General features: G+C 59.6%; 1 protein-coding gene across 7 annotated transcripts in view; it reads right to left on the minus strand.

Moving 5' to 3' along the window:
- The window catches only part of ZFYVE28 (zinc finger FYVE-type containing 28), an 87,591-nt gene that overhangs the window by 11,930 nt on the left and 52,665 nt on the right, over positions 1-22,996 (minus strand). For 5 of the 7 annotated variants that reach the window (XM_047798872.1, XM_047798871.1, XM_047798873.1 and 2 more), the window contains exons 3-8: positions 22,556-22,693; positions 21,172-21,374; positions 19,774-19,863; positions 18,669-18,758; positions 12,885-12,986; positions 6,583-7,827 (exon numbers count right to left, since the gene is read on the minus strand). In XM_047798872.1, coding sequence (XP_047654828.1) covers positions 6,583-7,827; positions 12,885-12,986; positions 18,669-18,758; positions 19,774-19,863; positions 21,172-21,374; positions 22,556-22,693 — 1,868 coding nt within the window. Of the gene's footprint in view, positions 1-2,003; positions 2,257-6,582; positions 7,828-12,884; positions 12,987-16,731; positions 16,760-18,668; positions 18,759-19,773; positions 19,864-21,171; positions 21,375-22,555; positions 22,694-22,996 lie in introns of those variants that run through there. The other 2 variants (XM_047798874.1, XM_047798876.1) reach the window with 2 other exon arrangements.

A 22,996-nucleotide genomic window follows, 5' to 3' on the forward strand; every position in this document is an offset into this window, starting at 1 on the left:
GCTGCTCCTTGCAAAAGGCATCCACCCTTTCGTTCATGTAGCATCCATCCTTCCATCCACCCGCCCACCCATCCACCCCCTTCCTCTCAGTCATTCATGTATCCGTCTACCCAGCCATCCATCCATCCATCCATCCATCCATCCACCCACCATCCTAGCATGGTGAGGATCTAGCAGGGTTGAATCATGCCTCTCCAAATTCCTATGTTGATGTGCCACCTCCCAGTGCCCCAGAATGTGGCCTTATTTGGAAACAGGGTGGAGTTCCCGTCGTGGCGCAGTGATTAACGAATCCGACTAGAAACCATGAGATTTCGGGTTCGATCCCTGGCCTTGCTCACTGGGTTAAGGATCTGGCGTTGCCGTGAGCTGTGGTGTAGGCTGCAGATGCGGCTCGGATCCCATGTTGCTATGGCTCTGGCGTAGCTCCGTTTAGACCCCTAGCCTGGGAATCTCCATATGCCATGGGAGCAGCCCTAGAAAAGGCAAAAAGAAAAAAAAAAAGAAAGAAAGAAAGAAATAGGGTCACTGAAGATGTAATTACTTAGAACGAGGTATTAGGCTGGGTCCTAATCAATGTGACTGATGTCCTTCTGAAAATGGGAAGGCTGGACACAGACACGTCCATCAGGAGAGTGACACGTGACGGAAGAGACAGAGATGGGGTGAAGCATCCACAAGCCGGGGGGCACAAGCGCTGGGGAAGGAGCTGGGGCAGCAGCTCCTCAGAGCCTCAGGGAACCACCCTGCTGACCCTGGATCTGGGACTTCAGCCTCCAGAACTGAGACAAGCAATTTCTGTGGCTTATCCCCTCATCTTGGTACTTTGTCACAGCAGCCCTGCCAACTAGCGCAAAGGGGGTGGCCCAGGGCTGAGGACCCAGGCTGCCCAGAGGCGGTCAAGCACAAGCACCTCTGGGCAGCAGGCACACGAATTGCTGGTGAACGGACCAGATCTTCCTGCTTCCCTTCCTTCCAGCCATTTGCAAAGTCTTTTTTCTTGAGTTTAAATCAAGACAACTCCCACACCAGCACAACGCCCCCCTGGGCTGAGCACTGGCCCGGCGTGGGAGATGCAATAAATCCCGCTCCCGCAGACTGTCCCCGCTACTATGGCACATGGCTCAGGGGCCCAGAGGGAACAAGAGAACGGGCACTGCCCAGGGAACAACAGAATGCGAATCCACCTGGCAGGGCTGCAGAAATGCCCACAGCTCCATTGGAACACAGCCTGGCCCACACCTGGAGACTCTGAGCAGTGAACCCAGCTCGCCACGCCAGACACCTGCCCAGGGACACTGTGGGGTGATGAGTAGGTGCTGTCAGAAGCCACCAAGTGTGTGGTAATTTGCTACGCAGCACTGCTGACAAATACAACTGGGCAGATATTATAACTGACCAAGCGGAGGCTGGCACCCTGAGTCAGGGCTGAGAGCAAGATGAAAGCAGGCGGGTGCAGAGAACACGGCCCTGGCAGTACGTCCAGGGCCAGCCCCTGTCCCGGGCAGCACCCAGGTCCTGCGGGGCAGCGGGAGGAAGGGTGGCCCACACTCTGTCAGCTCGTGGCCTCAGAAGAGCCGTCCGGTGGACAGTAAGTGATGGGTCACCCATGGCGGGGTCACCCACACCCACTGCACAGTACAGACACCGCAGGGCACTGCAGGGTGGGGCCAGTCTCAGAGGCGCCCCCACTGCTGACCACCAGCAGGCGCAGGACCCTCAGTGGCTACCGCACAGCTAAATACAGGGAAGCGGGGGGGGACGGCAGGGTGACTCCACCCCCGAGGGCCTCGTCCCAGGAAGTCATCGCAGAGGCAGACACAGACTCAGGAGGGAGAAGGGCCCCAGGGCAAATCGGCGAGGATAGAACGTGAGAAGGGGAAACGTGCAACAGATCCGCTCAAGTCCCAGGGACAGAGTAAAATTCCACAAAAAGTGGGTCTGATGAATTTTGCGGATGAATGATCATCAAATAATAATCATTGAAAAAATAAAACTGCTCATCGGATTTGGAATGGTTTTTATTTCCGTCTTTTACTCTTTTTTAAGTTTCTACAGGGAATGGGGACCACAGGTATAATCTAAAGAAAGAGGCAGGGCTCTTCTTTCAGGAAGGCAGGAGGCTGGAAGGACAATTTAGCAAAACGTCCACAGAAAGGACAAAGCAGACCTGGACAGGATGAGGTTCCGTCTTCCAGACGAGGGAGCCACCCTGCTGGCCTCGAGCTGTGGAAGGTTCCAGATGAGGAGGTGCGTCTAGACAGGGAAGAGCAAGCTCTTTAAAAAATGCTAACTTTCCCAAGAAAGGTTAATCTTCGAGCACCGAAAAGGTAAGGAAGAAAGCAGTAAAAAGAAAACAGCTGCAGTTCCCGACGTGGCTCAGCAGAACCAACTCTGATTAGGATCCATGAGGACGCAGGTTCGATCCATGGCCTCACTCAGTGGGTTATGGATCCCGCGTTGCTGTGACCTGTGGTGGAGGTCGCAGATGAGGCTCGGATCTGGCGTTGCTGTGACTGTGGTGGAGGCCGGCGGCTACAGCTCCCATCAACCCCTGGCCTGGGGACCTCCATATGACGCAAGTGTGGCCCTAAAAAGCCAAAGCCAAAGCCAAAGCCAAAGCCAGCTGAAGGACACCTGGCCGCAGAACATCCTGCCCGGGACTCCGCAGGGCTGGAGCAAGCTGGTATGCAGCGGGGGCTTCTCCCAAAGGGGCGGATCCGGGACCCAACCCCCGCAGCTCTCCCCTCCCCAGAGGCCAAGTGCTGCTGAGCGGGAGATTATGCCCCGGGCGTGAGTCCTCCGGGAACTTGGTCCTGCGAGCAGACTCGAGGTCACAGCGCAGGATGCCCCCTTCATAGCCCCGGCTGCAAGGTGGCACAGAGGTCCAAGGCTGCGCCTGTCGGAGTCACACTCGGGGCAGGGCGGGGCCTGCTGTCACTCCTCCACGCCTAACGTGGACGGGCCGCAGGGCGCCTGCTGGACAGGTGGGCCTCCCAGGCAAATGAGGAGGACAGCTTGTCATGTGAGCGGTGGCCGAGCCTGACGTCGCCGGGCAGACTGCTCTCAGTGGTGGAAGGTCAAAGGCAACCACGGCCCTTCCAGGCACCTCCAGCTCAGGGGAGTGCCACCCCCTCCGGGGCTCCATCTCTCTGTCCGCCAGAGGGGGGACAGTCACCTGCCTCCGACACGAGCCTGGCCAGGCTCACAGAAATCCACACACAGACAGGACCGCCAACCAACACAGGAATCGGTGAACCTCTGCCTGTGTGAGCCTCGTCTTTGGTGTCTTGTCTCCACAGTGCTGCTCCGTCCCCTCCATGCGTGTTAGATCACGTCCCGCGAGGTCGGGCCGCCTCTGCCTTGTCCCTGGCACCCGTCCACACCTTGCTCAGCCACCCAGGAACCCGCGTGCGACCTGAATGAATGATGCTCTGGGTGTCTGCGTTGCCCGTGGAGGGCACGGGCGCCATCTGCTGACCTGATTCCCAGCTGCTCCTGGCATAGCGCTGGGCCCCGGGCACCGCTGTCCAAGGTGCTGGCCCCAAGGCACAAATGCCCTGATCACTGGCCACATTCTTCCTTCCTCAGACCCTCTGCACCTTCTGGAAATGCTTCCCTGGATGGCAGAAGCGAGTCCAAGACCTCTGTCGAGGCTCCTGCCTCTTCTCAGCTCAGCTTCAGCATTTGGGCGAAGCCAGTGGAGGCCTGGGAAGCTGGCAGCATGACATGAGCGGTGACCACACGGCATGTCAGGAAGCAGGAGGGCATTCCAGACAGAGCAGGTGCCCACTGGCTGGCACTTGGACACAGAGCAAGAAAAGAGGGGCAGGTCAAAAACCCAAAAAGAGGGAGTTCCCGTCGTGGCGCAGTGGTTAACGAATCCGACTAGGAACCATGAGGTTGCGGGTTCAGTCCCTGCCCTTGCTCAGTGGGCTAACGATCCCGCGTTGCCGTGACCTGTGGTGTAGGTGGCAGACACGGCTCGGATCCCGCGTTGCTGTGGCTCTGGCGTAGGCCGGTGGCTCCGGCTCCAATTCGACCTCTAGCCTGGGAACCTCCATATGCCGCGGGAGCGGCCCAAAGAAATAGCAAAAAGACAAAAAAAAAAAAAAAACCAAAAAACGAAAAAGACATGGATCCCGTCGAAGAATCTGTGACGGCTTCACATCAGCCTTGTAGAAAGACAATCCACTTACCCATCGACTCCAGGCCATCGAGTCAGAGGCCCCGAGGAGGACGCCGCCCCTTAGGTTGTGGACAGTAAATGATTCCACTGGACGTGAGGGTGCTGGGCTCGCTCTGAAAAAACGGCCTCCTCAAAAAGGCAGTTCACTGAGCCCGCCTGTAACAGCAAGACGGGAAACAGCCCAAAGCCCAGTGGCAGGACTCGACTGCGGGGCAGGGCGGCCACACGGCGGGGTCACATGTGGCGGAAAGTGACAGTGGGGACATGACAGGCCTTCAAGCTAGAAGTTCAGGAAAGCAAAAGGCAGAAAAGAGTGTTCGTAGGATGAGGCCTCTGCCAAAGAACAAGAAGGGGAAGCGTGTGTGTGTCTGTGTGTGATCTGTGCGTGTGTAGACATCCTTGCTTTTATTTTTTATTTTATTTATTTTTTGAGGACCACACCTGCAGTATATGGAGATTCCTAGGTTAGGGGTCCAATTGGAGCTACAGCTGCTGGCCTTCACCACAGCCACAGCAACACCAGATCCGAGACGCATCTGTGACCTATACCACAGCTCAAGGCAACGCTGGATCCTTAACCCATTGAGCGAGGGCAGGGATCGAACCTGCATCCTCATGGATACTAGTCGGATTCATTACCGCCGAGCCACAATGGGAACTCCATTGCTTTTATTTTTTAAATTGAAGGGCAAACTATAAAAAAATTTCAAAGCTCGTACTTTAAAGGAGGGGGAATAAGGCCAAGGGACAGATTTTTCTGGGTGTGTCTTTTTTTTCCTTTCTGGCATCAAACCTGTGCTACCATGACTACGCTGGGTCCTTAACCTGATGCACCACAGGGGAACTCGTCTGGGTATATCTTATTTTGTATATTTGGCTGGGAACCATGCACATATTCACAAAAGTATATTAAATGCAAATGCAAATCTCTATACATCTCACGCTAAGTGGAACAAATCGACCTGCTGTGGGTAAACGTGGGGGCATGACCTCGAAGACAGAATGATTGCAAGTGAGTTGAAAGCAGTCACTTGGTGGTATATTCCAGTGGGATATGCCCACAGGTCAAAGGACTGTTTAAAAAACTCTTAGACGACGCGTATCGAGGACGTGGAAAAACTAGAACCTCGCACGTGATCAGGAGCACGAACCTGCCCGGGCAGCTCCTTGAACGCTAAACACAGAGGAGCCCTGTGCTGCACGAGCTCCCCTCCTCGGCAGACGCAGGAGGAACCGGGAACTCGCGGCCACACAGAGACTGGTACGCGGTGTTCGCAGCAGCATCACTCGTGAGAGCCAAAGAGGAGAAGCCACACACGTGGCACCGACAGATGGGCACGACGCGGTCCATCCGTGGAGCGGAACGCGGCTCGGGCACAGAGAGGAAGCCTGAGACCTGCCTGAACTGAGGCGCGCCTTCAACACGGGACAGCCACCTAACGAAGTCAGACGCTAAAGGTCCCCTGAGCAGCGAGTCCATTGACAGGAAATGTCCAGAAAAGGCAAGACGGAGCCAGAAAGCAGACTAGCGGTTGCCAGGGGCCGGGGGCTGGCGGCAGAGCCCACACAGGAGCGGCAGCCGCAGAGCAGGGAAGCACGCGGCTGGGAGGCCTGGCCACACGCTGCTCCAGGAAGACCAGGTGCCCCGAGGCCCCCTCCTCCGGTGTGAAGCCCTGCCCCCGTCCCCCCCTTCCCGCCCACCCCTCTGAGCACAGTCCCCTGGCTGCGGGTGGGGGCCTTGTCCAGCTGAGCCCCCCCTCCGTCCCCTCACTTCCTTTTGGACACAGTGAAGTCAGGATGGGGCTGCAGGCAGGGCTCTGCGGGTGGGAGAGCACAGCGACCAGCCGTGTGAACCCGGGGCTGGCCTGGCACCTCCTTTCGGATGTCCAGACACGTGGGCACGTGGCCGCGCTGGTCAGTGCTGGCTGAACTGCTTCCTTCAGGATAAACCCAGCGTGTGGAGCAAGGGAAGGAAGAACGGCTTCGACTCAGAGAGGTGGAGGTGCCAGGGTCCTGCCAAGCTCCCGCCCGCCTTTCCTGCTCAGAGGCCTGGGGATGGGGGAGGACCCACGAAACGGGGGTAGGGGTGGGGAGAGCACTGCCCGAGGGTGGTCTTGGATCCCACCACGGCCCCAGTGCTGCACGCTGGCGCTGACGGTCTGTGCAGCCAGGTGGGTGCCAGGCCCTGGCCATGCCCAGTCCACAGGTGCCAATCACACCCTGGTCATGAAAAGAGTGAGCCGAGGGCCTGGCGCTGTGCCCACTCACCAGAAAGTCACCTGTTATACCAGCAACAGGGCAGCCAGGCCCCTGGGGACACTGCTCAGTTGTGTGCAGGCCTGACAAGCTGCTAACGACTGGAGGGCGACTACAGTGGCCCGAACCCACCTTACCTGGGGACCAGCAGGTGCTGAGGCTGCTCCTCGGCCGCCCCTCCAGGCCGCCTCTCCTCCGCGGGCTGACTGGCGCCATCGCCCCCTCCGGGCAGCCCGTCTGCGGCATCCCCCGGGGGCCCTGAGGTGTGTGCCAGGCACTTGATGGGAGTAGGGGCTTTGGGCTCCTGCAGGCCAGGGGCGTCTTCGGAGGGCAAGGCCTCCAGGGCGGGCCCCGCCTCTGGCAGTCCGGGAGCCACGCCCTTGGCACTGGCCTTGGCCAAGCCAACGTGGGAGGAGTTGATGACGCTGCCAGAGCCACACTTGCCCCGCAGACTCTCCGCAGCGTCCTCCCTGCCGCCCCCGCAGCCCCCGCAGCACACGCAGGAGTTGAGGAGGCAGTCGGCAGCCGTGGCGCTCAGTTTGTGGGGGCCACCGTCCGTCCCCTCTGCCGCCGGCTCCGACGGGGAGAAGCCGTCCCTGGGGACCTCTGCGTTGGCGAGGGTGGAGTCCAAGGAGGCAGGCGACTTGGGATTGAAGATGACCGTGGCTGAGAGCTTCATGCCCCCGGTCCGGTGGGCGATCAGCTCAGCCGTCTCGGCAGCGTCCGAACTCACCTCCCAGCCGTCGAGGTGCGGTCGGGAGTCCAGGCAGCTGCAGGAGTTGGGGCCCCCTGCCCGCGCCCCGTCGCCCTCGACGTTGTTGTTGTCGCTCCTGCCCCCCTTGCCTGCGGCAGCAGGTGTGCTGGCGCCCCGCTCCCTGCTCTCCCCGCCTGGCCCTCTCTCCTGGGGGTCAGCGCTGGCACTGCCCGCCCGCCCAGACGGGCTGCCCCGGGCCTCGGCCGCCCCTCCCACGTCGTCCATGAAAAACACCCTGCCCTCCTCGTCGTCACTGCCCTGCGGCAGCCGGGCGCTGCCTGGGGACGCCGGCCCCGGACTGCCCATGGCGCCCAGCCTGTGCGCAGGGGACTGGGTGGCACTGGGTGGGGACAGGAGTGAGGACATCTCGTCGCCGGCTTTGTGCACCAGGCGGCTGAGCTGCTCCAGCTCCTGGTCGTCGTACTGCATGGAGCAGGCCAGCTCCGCCTCTGAGTTCTTGGGCTTGTCCGCCAGCAGCTCCTCTGGGGCCAGGGGTTCGGGAAAGGCGGGTGCCAGGGCAGGTGGCACCTGGGCGTCTGCCTGGATGGGGAACTCCACCTCCTGGGAAATACAGAGGTTCCGTTCCAGCGTGTGAAGCTCCTCTTCGGTCAGGGTCTGCAGCAAATCCCTATAAGGGTCAAGACAGAGAACAGGGGTGTGGGTGGACAAGGCCCCCAGAGCCCCCAGCAGAGAAGCTGCCGGGCGGCCGCCACCTGCAACTAACCTCAAGGCGCACGCCCCCTCCACTGCAAAAAGAGGTGGGGTCTCCGAGGCTCCATCGGGACAATAGCCACTTGGCATGGCTGACTGTGATTCTAGGGTGGGCTTGTCCTTAGAAATGAGATTCTGAAACCTCTTGCTCATAACAAGCCCTGGTTCTTTTTTTTTTTTTTTTTGGTCTTTTTGCCTGTTTTTTTAGGGCCACACTCGTGGCATATGGAAGTTCCCAGGCCAGGGGCAAACCACGCCACAGCCACAGCAACACGGGATCCTTAACCCACTGAGCGAGGCCAGGGATTGAACCTGCATCCTCATGGATGCTAGTCCAGTTTGTTAACCACTGAGCCATGACAGGAGCTCCAAGCCCTGGTCCTTAGGGACATGATAGCTGCACTCATACAAACTTTTAGGAGTGAAAAAAACATGCCTTTTACATATAGATTTTCATTCTTCGGTTCAACATGTATCACTGAGCACCATCTGTGTGCCAGGGATCGAACCCATGTCATGGCAGTGACTTGAGCCACAGCAGTGACAATGCCAAGTCCTTAGCCCAGTGAGTCACCAGGGAACTCTCATCTTAACCATTTTAAGTGACAGCTCAGTGGTGTCAAATGCATTCACATGGTTGTGCAGCCACCACTATCCCCACCCCACGACACCTTCCTCCTGTAAATCTAAAGTTCTGGGCCCATTAGGAGCTTCCACTGTGGCTCAGTGGTTAACAAACCCAACTAGGGACCATGAGGTTTGGGGTTTGATCCTTGGCCTCGCTCAGTGGGTTAAAGATCCGGCATTGCCGTGAGCCATGGGGTAGGCTGACAGCTACAGCTCTGATTCCACCATTAGCCTGGGAACTTCCATATGCCACAGGTGCAGCCCTAAAAAGATAAAAGACAAAAAATAAATAAAATAAAATACAATTCTATATCCATTAAACCCTAACTCTTCCCCTCCCTCCAGCCCCGACAACAACCACTACACTTTCTGTCTCCACGCTTTTGACTATTCTAAGTGTAACTGGACTCACACATTGCATTTTCGTGACTGGCTTATTTCATTCAGTATCATCTCAAAGTGCGTCCGTGTTGCATCTGTCAAAATGTCCTTCCTTTTTAAGGCTGAATAATACCCATGGCTTGGCTGGACCACACTTTTCTTATCAATTCATCTATCAGCCGATGCTTCCACCTATCAGCTCCTGTGAATGGTGCTGCTACGAACATAAGTGTACAAGTATCTCTTCAGGAAGCTGCTTTCAACTCCTCGGGGTGTAAACCCAGAAAAGGAACTGCCAGATCATACGGTAGTTCTACTTTAATTTCTTTCTTTTTTTTTTTTTTGTTGCTTTTCAGGGCCGCACCCGCACCTCAGCACGTGGAGGTTCCCAGGCTAGGGGTCCAATCAGAGCTGCAGCCGCCAGCCTACGCCAGAGCCACAGCAACGTGGGATCCGAGCCGCGTCTCAGCTCACGGCAACGCCGGATCCTTAACCCACTGAGCAAGGGCAGGGACCGGACCCGCAACCTCACGGTTCCTAGTCGGATTCGTTGACCACTGCGCCACGACGGGAACTCCCATTCCCTACTTTTTTCGAGGCAGCCATCCTCGGGGTGTGCGGTGGCCTCAGGAGGCGGAACTGCCTTTCCCTGGCGCCCGTGATCTTGAGCTCCTTCCTCTTCCGGGGCTTCCTGGCCATTCGAATAACTGCTCTGGAGAAACGTCTGCTCAAGGCTTTGACCCGTTTGAATCAGGTTGTTTGATTTTTTTTATTGTTGGGTCTTAGGAATTCTCTGTATATTCTGGATATTAACCCCCTTATCAGATATATGATATGCAAGTATTTTCTCCCACTCTATGGGTTGCCTTTTATTCTCTTGACAGTGTCTTTTTTTTTTGCTTTTTTTTTGTCTTTTTAGGGCGGTACCTGTGGCATATGGAGGTTCCCAGGCAAGGGGTCGAATCGGAGCCGTAGCCACCGGCTTCCGCCACAGCCACAGCAACGCGGGATCCGAGCCGCGTCTGCGACCCACACCACAGCTCCCGGCAACGCCGGATCCTTGCCTCACTGAGCGAGGCCGGGGATGGAACCCGAGTCCTCATGGATGCTGGTCGGCTTTGTTAACCTCTGAGCTACGATGGGAATTTCTATTGACAGTGTCTTTTGATGCACAAAATTTTGAAATTTTCACAAAGTCCAATTTGTCTATTTTTTCTTTGGTTATCTGTGCCTTTGACACACCCAAGGAACCATCACCAAATGCAATGTCATGAAGCTTTTGTCCGCTTTTTTTTTTTTTTCCCCCCCGAAGGGAACTCCTGTGCTATGTTTTCTTATAAGAGTTTTGTAGTTTTAGCTCTTAAACTTAGGTCCTTGATGCATTTTGAGTTAAATTTTTTTTTCCTTTTTTAGGGCCGCACCTGCAGCATATGTAAGTTCCCAGGCTAGGGGTCGAATTGGAGTCGTAGCTGCCGGCCTACACCACAGCCACAGCAACGCAGGATCCAAGCCTCGACCTACACCACAGTTCATAGCAAGCCAGATCCTTAACCCACTGAGCGAGGCCCGGGATCGAACCCTCATCCTCACGGATTCTAGTCAGATTTGTTAACCACTAAGCCACGACGGGAACTCCCTGAGTTAATTTTTGTATATGGTGTGAGGTAAGGGTCCAGGTTCACCATGTGTGCATATGTGCGTATCTTTGATCAGATTAAGCAAATTCTCTTCTATTCCTAGTTTGCTGAGAGATATTGTCATCATAAAATAGGTATTAATTGTTCAAACTTTTTCTGTAACTTTCAAAATGCTTTGGTTTTCCTTCCTTTAAAAAATCAATATAGCAGGACACTGATGTCATTTTCGGGTGTCAAACTGTGCTGTGCACAACTTAAGCCCCACAGACACGGCAGCTGTCGTTCCACAGCGCCCGTGTTCACTCACGCTAACCACACCGGGCTCCCGGGTCTTCCTGTTCTCCCACAGTGCCATCTGAGAGTTCTTCCCCTTGGCAGAAGAATCCCAGTGACTTTTTTTTCAAGTGCAGCCTGCTGATAACAGAGGCCTTTCCTTAGTGTTTCTGACGAATCCATCATCTCGCCTTCATTTTTGGAAGAGATCTTTGCCGGGTATAAAATTCTGATTGGCAGCTATTTTCTCTCAGGACTTTAAATATACATCATTTCATTGTCTTCCAGTGTTTTGAGAAGACACGGTCAATTTTACATTCTTTCCAAAGTAACATGTCCTTCTTCCTAGCTTCGTTTGTGGTTTTCTGTTTTCAGCAGTGTCGCTGTGCCACACCCAGATGTGCCTTGTGTTCATCTCGCTTGCAGTTTTCTCGAAGCCTCCTGATCTGTGGGCAGAGAGTTTTCTTCAACTTTGGAAAACTCCTGGCCATTATTTCTTTGACTGCAGTTTCTGTCCGTTTTCTCTATTCCTTCCGATTCCAACTGGGTAGTCAGACTCTAGAGCATATGCCTCATATGCCTCATGCTCTGGACTCTTTCCGTGTCTGTGTCCCTGGCACCTGGCGCTCCCCTCCCCCCACGGGATCCTGCACCATCCACCATCTCTCCTCTCCTGCAGGATGCCCTCCAGGTCCAAGGCCACATCCCGACACTCCTGGCTGGCTGGGCCTGGGCATGAGGGGACCTGCCAGCAGCCATCTCTCAGATGAACTGCAGCCTGGCCAAGCACACCCTGTCACCAGAGCCCGGGTGCTGGCCTGCCCACCCTGAGCCTGCTGACCATCCAGGGGCCCCTGCTGGGTCACGCCTCACTGTCTGGGATCACATTCGCTCCCGAGGGGGCAGAGGGCAGCTTGGAGCAGGCGTCTGTGCTCTGTGGCTCCCCAAAAGGACAGGCTCCAGCTGGGGAAAGCCACCTGGGCAGCGAAGTCCCACCGGACCCAGGAAACGTGTGGCAGGGCCCACGGGGTCAGCCCTGGACAGACAGCCTGGGAAGGGGGCTTCCCAGAGGCCAGAGATTGTGGTGGGAAAGGTATCAGCATCCGAGACCACCAGGCCAGGAGGCACTCAGAGGACACGCAGCCGCAGCCTCCCGCTGCCCATCCCCACAGGAGGCTACAGCTGGGTCCTGTCGGCTCACAGAGGCCACAGCGGTGGCTCCACACAATTCGAAGTGAGCTTTCTCGGGGGAGGGGTGCTGGCAGGAGGGCCAGTTGCTGAAGGCCCAGGGAGGCCCTCAGAGCACAGCACAGCACCCATGCCAGCCACCACCAGATGCATAGGGCAGCACAGATGGTGTCAATGCCACCAGGGACAGCTGCGGGCTCAGGATAAGCCTCCGCACTGGAGGGGGGTGCTGGTCACTCAAGAGAACTGAGCACCCCCTGCACTTTGACTAGTGCCGCCCTGGGCCTCAGCCCCAGGCCAGAGGCAGGGGGCAGCTGGCCCTTGCAGGCCATGTGGCCCTGATCCTCCACGCCACCCGGGTTCATGGCCTCTCCTGTAAGATGGGCCCCATCCGTCTCATGGGGCCACAGAGAAGCTTCTGTGAGGAAACCCCAGGGGGGCCTGGTGTCCAGGCCAACAGCCAGGCAGCCAGGCGTCTCATGAGGGGACGCCTGCGTGAGGGTCTCACTGCTCCCGGCCAGGATCAGAGAACCTGTCTGTGGGGACGGAAGGCTGTGGGCGTAGAGGGAGCTCCAAACGCCATCAGCCAGCAGCCAGAGGCGGAGACCTCACTGTCAGGACCAGCGGCTGGGGTGGACGCCAACTTGGCTAAAAGGTAGAGACTCAGCTTCCCGCAAAGCCCGAGGTCCAGCGCCCTGTCCACCCGGGAGGCAGCGCCCTGTCCACCTGCGTCGGTGGAACGCAGAGCAGACGGCTTCGTCCAGAGAGGCCGCTGTCGACCCAGGGGACTGGTGACCAAAGGAGAGGGCCCGGGGGCAGACGCCGCCCTCCCCTCCCTCAGTCCCTCCCCTCCCCCTCCCCTTCCTACCTTATTTTCCGCAGCAACGTGTGGAAAGGCCGGAACAGCTCAGACATGTCCTCCGCCTTGCGGTCCAGGTTCAGGGGTCCGTCTGCGTAGACCACGAGGCCACTGCATTCAAGACAAAAGCCAGCCTGAGCCAGACCTTACCCTCGACGGGCGTGCTGTCAGCACCTCAAGCGCTTCCCTCTGTGTTCAGGAAAACGCAGTGAAGAGCATTACCCAGATTTTCTCCTCTTTTGGAGTTGAGTTTCTTATGTGTGTTTAAAATAACATGTAAAACAAACAAACAACTATATGTGCGCACCTCACTGGGCCATGAGGTCTGCTCCTAAATCCTCCTCCTCCTCCAAGATGGAAAAGCAGGATGTGTGTTTAAACACAGCACGTGAGCAGAGGTCTGTGAGAACTGCCCCTGAAGCCACGCAACCCAAAAGGGAAACAGAAGTCGGGGGTGAGGACTTCCCGCTGTGGCTCAGCGGTAATGAAACCGACCAGTATCCATGAGGATGTGGGTTCGATCCCTGGCCTCGCTCAGTGGGTTAAGGATCCGGCGTTGCCGTGAGCTGTGGTCTAGGTTGCAGATGCATCTCGGATCCCGAGTTGCTATGGCTGTGGTGTAGGCCGGCAGCTGCAGCTCTGATTTGACCCTTAGCCTGGGAACTTCCATGTGCTTCTGGGGTGGCCACAAATAACGAAAAAAAAAAAAAAGTGGGAGTTGAGGCCCAGGTCCAGCCCAGGGACGAGGGCACCCTCTGCCTCGCTGGCCCTCCCCCAGCGTGGAGCCTACAGCGGGTCCTTCCAGCCGCCCTCACCCCACCCACACGCCCCAAGTCTGGTGCCACCCTGAGACTCCCTAGCTCACACTGGCCACAGCCTCTCCAGGCTCCTCTGGCCCAGGCTGTGAATATTACAGCCCATGCTCCCTCCCTGTGAGGCCGCCCCCAACGAACCTGCTCTGTCCTCACCCCCCCCCCCCGCCACACTATCTCCAAGCCCCCTTCCCCTCTCGGCCCTCTGGCCCACACTTGGTCACCCTTCAAGACAGGGGCCGCCTCCTGCAGCCTGCCAGGCGGGAGAGCCCCTCCCTCGGGCACCCCGATTTTGCACACAGTGCCATGCATGCCATCCCCCCCACCTCCGGAACCCCCTGCAAGCATGCATCCCACCCATCTCTCCGGAATAGGACCCCTCTCTGGGGCCTCTTGCCGGCTCTCCTAGGACCAGGCTGCTCAGGCCTGGTCCCTCTCGGGGGCCCAGAGCCCATCCGCCCACGAGCACGGCCCCTGTCCCCTCACTGCCTCACTGAGTGCAGGCGGGGCCTCGAGGGCTCGTCCGTGAGAAAGAGGAGCGGCCTGCACGGCTCGCTGTGGACGCCCAGGATCTGATCTCTGGGATGGAGGTCCAGTCGCTCACCCGGCCTGGAGGCCACGTCAGGAAAACACCCAGTTCAGTGAGCAAAACTGATCAACAAAGTTGAATGAAGGGACTGCTTTTCCCTAAAAAAAGGTTGGCTTCATGTGCAAAGAGTCAGAAGTCCCAGGAAAAACACGAGCTATGGCGTTCCCGTGGCGGTGCTGTGGATTGGCAGCCTCGCTGCAGCACCAGGGCCGGCGTGGCATGTGGGTTAAGGATCCAGCCAGCAGCACTGCTGCAGCTGCAGCGCAGGGCGCAGCTGTGGCTCAGATCTGACCCCTGGCCCGGGAACTCCATATGCCACAGGGCGGCCCAAAACAAAACAAAACAAAACACGGGCTGTACCACCTCCTAGGGCACGCCTGGCTGTGCCCAGCAGCCTCTGGACCTGCAAAGTGGCCGGCCTCACCCTGGGCAGCAGGAGAGGGGCAGGGGCTGCCGGCCAGGCCTCCATTCCTTCTGGTCCGTCTTATGGATCTTTCACAAGCTGCTGGTTGTGGTTAAATCAACCCCATCCGGGACAATTTCCTAAGATAGAACCTCAACTGAGTGGGCACATCCGGTGGTCCTGGCACAAAGGCCGGGTGAAAGAGGGCAGAACAAAGGCAGGTTTGGGGACTCCCTGCCTCGGCTTCCTGGCAATCTGCGGCAAAGGGGGTAGGGAGGGACCCCATCTTCTCTCCTGGTGCTGGGGAAACGTGGGTACCCCCAATGAGAGAGAAGGGCCTCCTGCCCAGCATGGCCCATGGAGCTGGGAGCCTCAGAAGAATCCACTCACTAGGGGAGTTCTGGGCGCAGACCCCTAGGGCCGCTGTGCCCACCCCTCTCAGGTCCCAAGGACGAGGACGTCCCTGCGGCTTTGTCTGTGTGTCCGGCAGTGCTTCTGTGTGCTGGCACACTCAGGGTCCCCTTCACTCGCCACCTCCAGGGATGGCCGCCGAGCACCAGGACGGGCAGAGAGAAGGCCGGGGGACGGCCACGTTTCCTGTGTCCTCAAGACCAGACACCCTTGAGGACAAGGGTGAGAGTGGGCTTTGTGCAGCACACCTGTTCAGTGTCCAGCTGGCTGAGGTGCTGATGCACCAGGCGGGGGCAGGGAGAAGGGTGAACCAAGCCTGGGAAGCAGCCATGAGAGGAAGCGGCCTCGGCCCCACCGGGCTGGTGATCTGGGCCCCTGGCCAGCACAGCCTGCACAGCCGTGACCACAGGACAGCACCCGCAGCAGAGCCTGGCAGGCAGGTGGCTGGACCTGGAGGAACCTTGGCATACATGGGGGACAGCCAGGGGACAGCCCACGTCCTGCCCACGTCCAGGTGAGCAGCAGGGCGCAGGCAGGCCAGCCCCACTCTCATTCCTCAGGCGTCTTTCACTTTCCTGATAAAGTCCTTTGATGCACATGTTTTCAATTTTGATAAAGTCCAATTTATTTTTTTTTTAACTTGTTGCTCATGACTTTTGGTGTCAAATCTAAGAATCCACTGTCAACGCTCAGAAGATGAAGATTTACCTCCTGTGTTGGTCAGAGCTCTCCAGAGAAAAAACCAACACACAAACACACAGCTGCACAGAGGGAATGTACTTAACGCCGCTGTGCACACTCAGGGGGAAAATGGTCACTTTTATGTTGCGCCTCTTTGTTTTTTAGGGCTACACCTATGGCACATAGAAGTTCCCAGGCTCGGGGTTGAATCGGAGCTGCAGCTGCCGGCCTACGCCACAGTCACAGCAACACCAGATCCTTAACCCACTGAGCGAGGCCAGGGATTGAACCTGCGACCTCTTGGATGCGAGTCAGATTCGTTTCCGTGGAGCCATGACGGGAAATCCTGGAGTATTGTTTTTAATCAATCCCTTGATTCTGGATACACACCACCCCCATCAACTTTTATTATTAAAAGTGAAACTTCAGGTAATAGCTTTATAAACACATATTTGTGCCTTGGCCGGTCAACACCACAAAATTCTGCAAAAAGTCACCATGCCACCCCCTGCCAGGCACTGCGGACAGGCGAGCAAGGGAAGGTGTCTCTGCCCCTGGCACTTACAGGCCAGTGGGGACACAGGAGTCACACACACCCCACCCCCAGGAAGCGCCCCAGAGAAGCGGGGCTATGGGGTGGAGGTGACGGCCCGGGGACGCGGTGTCTTTCCAGTCGTAACACTGTCCTCTGCAAAGTGACAAAACCCAGTGAAGTGCACACTTTGAACGGGTGAGCCACACGGTGTGTGAATTACATCTCAATAACACAGTGTAAAAATAATCACTTTTGGAGTTCCTGCTGTGGCGCAGTGGGATGGGAGTCTGACTGTCGTGGCTCAGGTCTCTGTAAAGATGAGGGTTCGATCCTGGGCCGGTGCAGTGGGTTAAGGGAGCTGGCGTTGCCAGAGCTGTGGCGTGGGTCGAAGCTGTGGCTCAGGTTCAATCCCTGGCCTGAGAACTTCCACGTGCCCCAGCTACGGCCACTTTTCTGAAAAAATAAAAATAAATAAAAATAAACATGTGAACACCCTTTGAGGGAGGTGGTGAGCGCCAGGGAGGGGCAGGGCTGCAGGTGCGGCAAGGAGAGAAGGCGGGAGGGGACCCTCAGCCGGGGAAGGCCTGGCAGGGGCACTGACCACACTCGCTGGAGCCATGGGAAGGCCCCAGCCCTTGGCCGCCACAGAGCAGGTGGGCCAGGGGACTGGAGGGGACCTTCGGTGGCCTGGAGGAAGGCCTCTCTGGCCTTCGAGAAGGTTTTGGGGGTGGAGCCACAGGACTTCCTGAGGGATGGGTACAGGTGGGGGGAGGAGCTGGGAGGAAGGTGGGGGTGCCCCACCTTGAGAGGGGGTTCCTAGGGGAGTCGGGGGAGCAGGGCCAGGGCTCAGTCTGGACAGGCCAGCCTCGGATGCCCTGCCCCTCTGCGTGGAGCCGAGGAGCGGAGCAGGGTTCAGAAGGGGGTGGCTGACCCTCCTGAGGGGCCAGCCCGCGTAGACGGGGAAGAGCAGATGCGGGGGCTGAACCTGCACCTGCTCACCTGGATGCTGGGAGCTGCAGCGGGAGCAACCAGGCCACGCAGGGCCCTGGAGGCCCAGCCCGGGAGCCAGTGCAGGGGAGCTGGGAAGTAAGCCCCGGAGCTCTCCTTAAATGAACTGTTTCAAGTCAAATCCTTAAAGCAAAACCTCATGGAGCCTCACTTCCCCATGTCCCCAGCGTCCCACCAGCAGCAGGGGAGGGACTGAGAATTCCCATTAAGCCTGGCACCCCTCAGATCTCAGCGGGACAGCCTGGCTCTGAGGTTGGAGCCCCTCCCCAGACTCCGGGGTCCAGCTCCCCGTCCCGGCCCTTCACAGCCGGCCCGCCCACCGCAAGGCTCCCAAAGCCAGCCTCCCTCAGTGCCCCGCTCAGCGCACATCCTGCCTCGGGGGCAACAGGCACTGGAGCGGCCACGAAGAGCGCAGCACACACAGCACAAAACCCAGAAACACGCGCTTCTGTTTGACGCCCTCGCCTTTAACTGACAACAGACACGCTGCCTAAGAGTCCGGGCCTCCCGCGAGGTTTGGGATAGGCTCCTTCCAAGGCTGTGTAAGCTCTCAGGAGGTTCTGGAAAGGCCCCCAGGGCTGGGCGCCCTCCCAAGACCACCCTAGAGACCTCCCAGAGGGAGGAGTGAGGTGGGCCATGCCGGCCTCAGGCCGACAGGCAGCCGCAGGTGTGGTGGGCAGCCCTGCACGTCCAGAGGTGGCCGTTCAACCTTGGGACGTGCATCCCCAGCCCGCCGGCCCCCGGGCTCCCACGTCTTCGCCACCCACATGCATGTGGAGTCTCAGGGCAGTGGGAGATGCATCCGGCCCGGCCCAGGGCATCTGCCTTGCTCGCTCCCTCGTCCCCTGCCCCACACACGACTTGTCGGCTCCCTGTGGTTGAGGAAAGCCTCGGGCCATCCTGCTGCACTGCCACTGCCCCCACGTTCCTGCTGCAGCACCCCAGCATCCCGAGGGAGGTGCTCACCCTCAGCAAGCCCCCCGGGACCACCCGCTCCCACAGCCCTGCTGTCACCGTGCTCCCAGGCACGGGTCCTCCACCCCCGGGCTGCCCGTGTGCGTGGCTGTCGAGCTTCCGTCCTACTCCAGGTGCTGGTGTTTGGCTGTCCCCCCCGCGCCATCCGGCCTGCGGGTCCCTCCCTCACCAGGCACGTGCGGGAGGCGCTCAGGACACCTGCTTTCTCATCCGCAGGACGAGAGTGGGATTGCCTGGTGGCTGCTTGGGGGCCGCTGCACAGCCACCTGTCGGGGAGTGAGTACCCCTTGGCACCACCCAGAAGCGGCCTGGCACCACCAGACCTGACAGTCCAGCCAGGTTTCTGCCCAGTGACATCTCAGGCAGGAGGGACACTCACCACACGATGGCCAGCCTGGGGATGGTGAACATGAGGGCCGGCTCGTAGTCGTCAATCATGTCCTGGGTTAGGTACCCGAAGTCCAGGGCCCTGGCCGAGGGGGGCAGACAGTGAGCAGGGGCCATGCGTGGCCAGCCTGGAGGGGGCTCGGCCCTCAGCCACGCCCACGCTCAGCGGCCAGTCGGGAGAGTGAGGCGGGCAAAGCAGGCCGCGGGAGGAAAGGGCCGAGCCCGCTCTGGAAGGCCTGGAGGAGGTGGCTCACAGTCCGCCTGCCCCAGCCTTCCACCGCCAGACCCCACAGCCCGGCCCCACCGCCAGACGGGTGAACAGAGAGCGGGGGAAGAGGTGCTTGCGAGGACCGCCATGCCTCCGGCAGCCCAAGTGAGACAGCCAGTCGAGTCCCAGGCTCACCTAACCGGGCGACAGAGACAAGGCAGGCCAGCAGGTGCACCGCCCCCAACAAGGTGCCACTTCCCTGAGAACTCCCGGGATCTCTTGTCACTCCAGCCACCCGCAGATGGCTTTCTGTACACCCACCAGCACGTGCTGCTGGCACCACGACATTCAAAACAAGAGCTCTTTCCTGTCATCTTAATTTTTGGTGATTTGGAATTCTCTCTCAATGCATAACAGTGAATAATCAGGCTTCGAAATTAACAAACTTAGGATGGGACACTAGACAACTTCACAACTTACCTATGCACTAGTCAAATAGGAGGCCCGTCCTAGGTTAAACCTTAGTCTCAAAGTCTATTTAGAAAACCTGACCGCAGGCACCCCACATAAGGCAGGACGAGTGTGCAGCTGATGCGCCCCAACCCCGCCCTCACCCGAAAACCCAGCTCAGCCGCCAGGAAGCAGCAAGTGTTGGGGGGGGGGGCGGAGATGAGGAGGTGGGAAGGGAGGCACGGAGGGAGGCGGAAGGCGGGAGTCCAGCAGCTGAGACTGGAGCCCTGAGCCCTCCAAGGCCACCTGAGCTCCGCCTGCAGGATCTGCCCTCTGGGCCCAGAGAAAGGGGACCCCGGGGCTGAGGAAGAGGCCGGGCAGGCGTGAGGCCAGCAGGACGTGGCGGGGGAAGGGGCTGGAGCACCAGAGGGGACCTCACCGCTCCACGGTCTCGCAGAACAGCACGATGACCTCCTGCTGCACGTAGTACTCCCGGGGGGACTTCACGGGCACCATGGCCGACACGTAGCTGCCAATAGAGGGAGGCCAGTGAGGGTCCCCCCCGCCCCGCCCCCCGGTCTCCCTGAACCCAAGCAGGTAACTGAAAACCAAACCAGGTCACTCTGACGGCAACGCGGCCCCATCTCGACAGCCTCGGGAATACAAGCCCCAGCGCCACGGATTCCGTCCTCAGCCAGAGCTGCTCCCAGCCTCAGGCCTCCTCCAGCCCCTCCTCCCTCCTCTGGAGCCATCACCGCCCAGACCACCCGCAGCCTCAAGACTGAACCTGTGTGTGTGGGTGGGTGAACAACCCCTGCTACTCTTTAGAGGACCTCCTGGAAGCTTGGGACCTGAGCCTCTGCGGTCCACAGGTGACAAATGGACAATCTCTACGAACCGGCACCACTGTGGCTGGGCTTTGGGTCCCCCCCTCCCTTTTTTTTTTTTTTTTTGGTCTTTTTGCCTTTTGCGGCCTGTGGAGATTCCCAGGCTAGGGGTCTAATCGGAGCTGTAGCCACCGGCCTACACCACAGCCACAGCAACGCAGGATCCAAGGATCCGAGCCACGTCTGCAACCTACACCACAGCTCACGGCAACGCGGGATCCTTCACCCACTGAGCAAGGCCAGGGCTGGAACCGCAAACTCATGGTTCCTAGTCGGATTCGTTAACCACTGAGCCACGACGGGAACTCTGGGTTCCCCTCTTTCTCCTCTGCCCCAGCTCTCTGCCTCTGCAGACATCCCGCAGCCCCTCTCCACATGGAAAGCTTTCTCCCTCCCACGGAAGCTGGGGGAGCGGGGGACCCCCACCTCATCTTCTGCAGCCGGTGGGGGGAGGGGGAAGGGCACCGACGGACGGGTGAGCCCCACGGGAGCTCGTGGGGGTGGGGAGGGACGCTGTGCCGTTCTGCAGGCCTCCTGAGCTGGAGAGGTGCCTCCGCCCTCATCCCATGGAGCTGGGGGCCCAGCAGGCCCCAGAGCAGCGGCCACCTCATCCCCGCTCGTCCCGGGTCCGAGCAGAGAGGCGATTGGGGTTTGTGCGGAGAGGACAGCGGGGGTTAGGCACGGGCCGCTGCAAGGCAGGGGTGGGAAGTGGAGGCGGAGGGAGGGCTGGCGGTGCAGCGTCCGCCGGTTGGCCTGGGCGCTGCCCGGGGCAGGGTGCTGGGCCGAAGCTCCGCCTGTCTCGCCCCGCCCCCACGCCGGGCCACGCCCCTCCCCTGAGCTCCACCCACCGACGCCCTCCTTGGCGCCTCCCTCTGCGGGAGCTGGGGGCGGAGACGTCAGGCCCCCGCGAGCTGCCCCCTCCCCATTGGCAGAGGCTGCGCCCTGGTCACCTCAGCTCGAACTCCGCGAACAGCACGTCGAAGTGCCTCAGCGCCTCCCGCATCTTCTCCGTGTACGTGTTGAGGTCGCGCAGCGCCTGGTCGCGGAGGGCGCCCCGCACGTCCTCCAGGCTGCGGGTCAGCTCCTTGGCCAGCGGCCGCATGGCCATGCTCTCGAGCTCGCGGTTCATGATGATGGAGCCGGCGGCCAGGCACTGCGGGGGCACCGCGGTCAGGGAGGCCCGGAGCTGGCGGCCCCGCCCCGCTCTCCTTCCCACGGGCTCCTACAAGTCGCAGCGGGCCGAGCCCGAGAAAGGCCCCCGCCCCCTGGGAAGACTGGTCAGATGAGGGGCAGGGAGGCGGACCCATGGGCGGGGCCAGGCCGGCCTCGTCCCGAGACCCCGCCCCGTGCGGAGCCCCTCCCCCGCACGCCCGCCCTCACCCCGCGGCGCCCGCGCCCGCCTCTCTCTCAGGCGCTGAGCAGTCCTGCGGTGGCCACACGCACTTACTGTGACCCGCACGGGTCTCACCCTGACCCTAGAGGCAGGCAGACCGGGGAGGGCACCGGGGCCCTGGGGGCTCCATGTAGGGGCCTCCGGGTCTAAGGACTCCTCGCCTCCCCACCGGCCCCCCTGACCGGGGCTGGACAGGGCTCCTGAGAGTGCCCACCTCTCCGGGAATAGACGCCTTGTGCAAAGACCCCCCAGCATTAACCCACGGCCCCCAGCACGGCCCCACCCTCGAGACCTACTTTACAGAGGTGAAAGCTGAGGTTAGGGGACAGACAGTCTGTCCGGGGCCACTCCCACCAGCCAGAGCCCCAGCGGGATGCCCCAACCAGGTGGAAGGGCTGAAATGGGGGAGCCGGGAGCGAGCGGGAGGGCCAGGCAGTGTCTGCCCAGGATGGAGACCTGAGGGGGAGAGGGAGCAGCCAGAGGGGGCAGGGATTTAGGGGCTCACGTCCCCAAGGTCCCCAAGGGGGTAAGTCTGGGTGTCCCACGGGAAACACTGGCTGGGTGAGGTTGGTCCTGCCTCCCCATGGGAGGCTTGAGGGGCCTCCTCGGGAGGTGAGGTCAAGGTCTGAGGATAGCAGTCCCAGGAGGGCAGCGCTCTTGTAAATATCTGTATTATTGTTGTGAAGAACTGCTTTCAGGCCCCACCTCAGAGAAATCACGCCGGAAGCTCGTGTCTGTATTCGCCTGTGTAGTTTTGGGGGGCAGATTCTTGCCTCCCCTGGACCCTAACAGGCTCAGCACCATCCGTAACCCACGGTGGACAGAGGCCTTGAAGGAGACAAGGGGGCCTCCACCTGCAGGTGCACACGGCTGAGCTTCATAGAGACACGGCTGGACACTGCCCAGCACCGGGACCCCAGACCCAGACGGCCGCCCACTACCTCGGCGCCAAACCACAGCTGGCCAGCCAGGTTGTCGTGCCGGATCTCCTCGGGGAACTTGACGCAGAAGTCCCGTGGGGCCCGGTCCTGGGGGATGCACACGTCCATGATCTGGTTAATGATGTTCAGCACGTTGTCCTGGAACAGAAGCAGGACGTGCGCTGGGCCGCAGCTCCGGGGCTGCTGGGAAAGGGGGAGAAGCAGGCGGCGGGGCGAGACAGGAGCCGAGAGGCCTGCCCTGCAGCTGCTACGAGCTTTCCAGAAGTATCCAGAGTGAGGAGCAAATCCCCGCCCCCTCATCCAGTTACGCAGGGCGGACACGGCCCGTTCCCACGGTTCCCACGCAGACGGCGCCCTCGTGAGAGCTGTGCCTTCCCTGCTCACCCACACTGGGCTCCCTGCGGCCGCGGCCACAACCGCCCCGAGCATCTCTCCGAGCGC

This window comes from Phacochoerus africanus, chromosome 10, assembly GCF_016906955.1.
Source record: "Phacochoerus africanus isolate WHEZ1 chromosome 10, ROS_Pafr_v1, whole genome shotgun sequence".
Classification (NCBI taxonomy): Eukaryota; Metazoa; Chordata; class Mammalia; order Artiodactyla; family Suidae; genus Phacochoerus; species Phacochoerus africanus.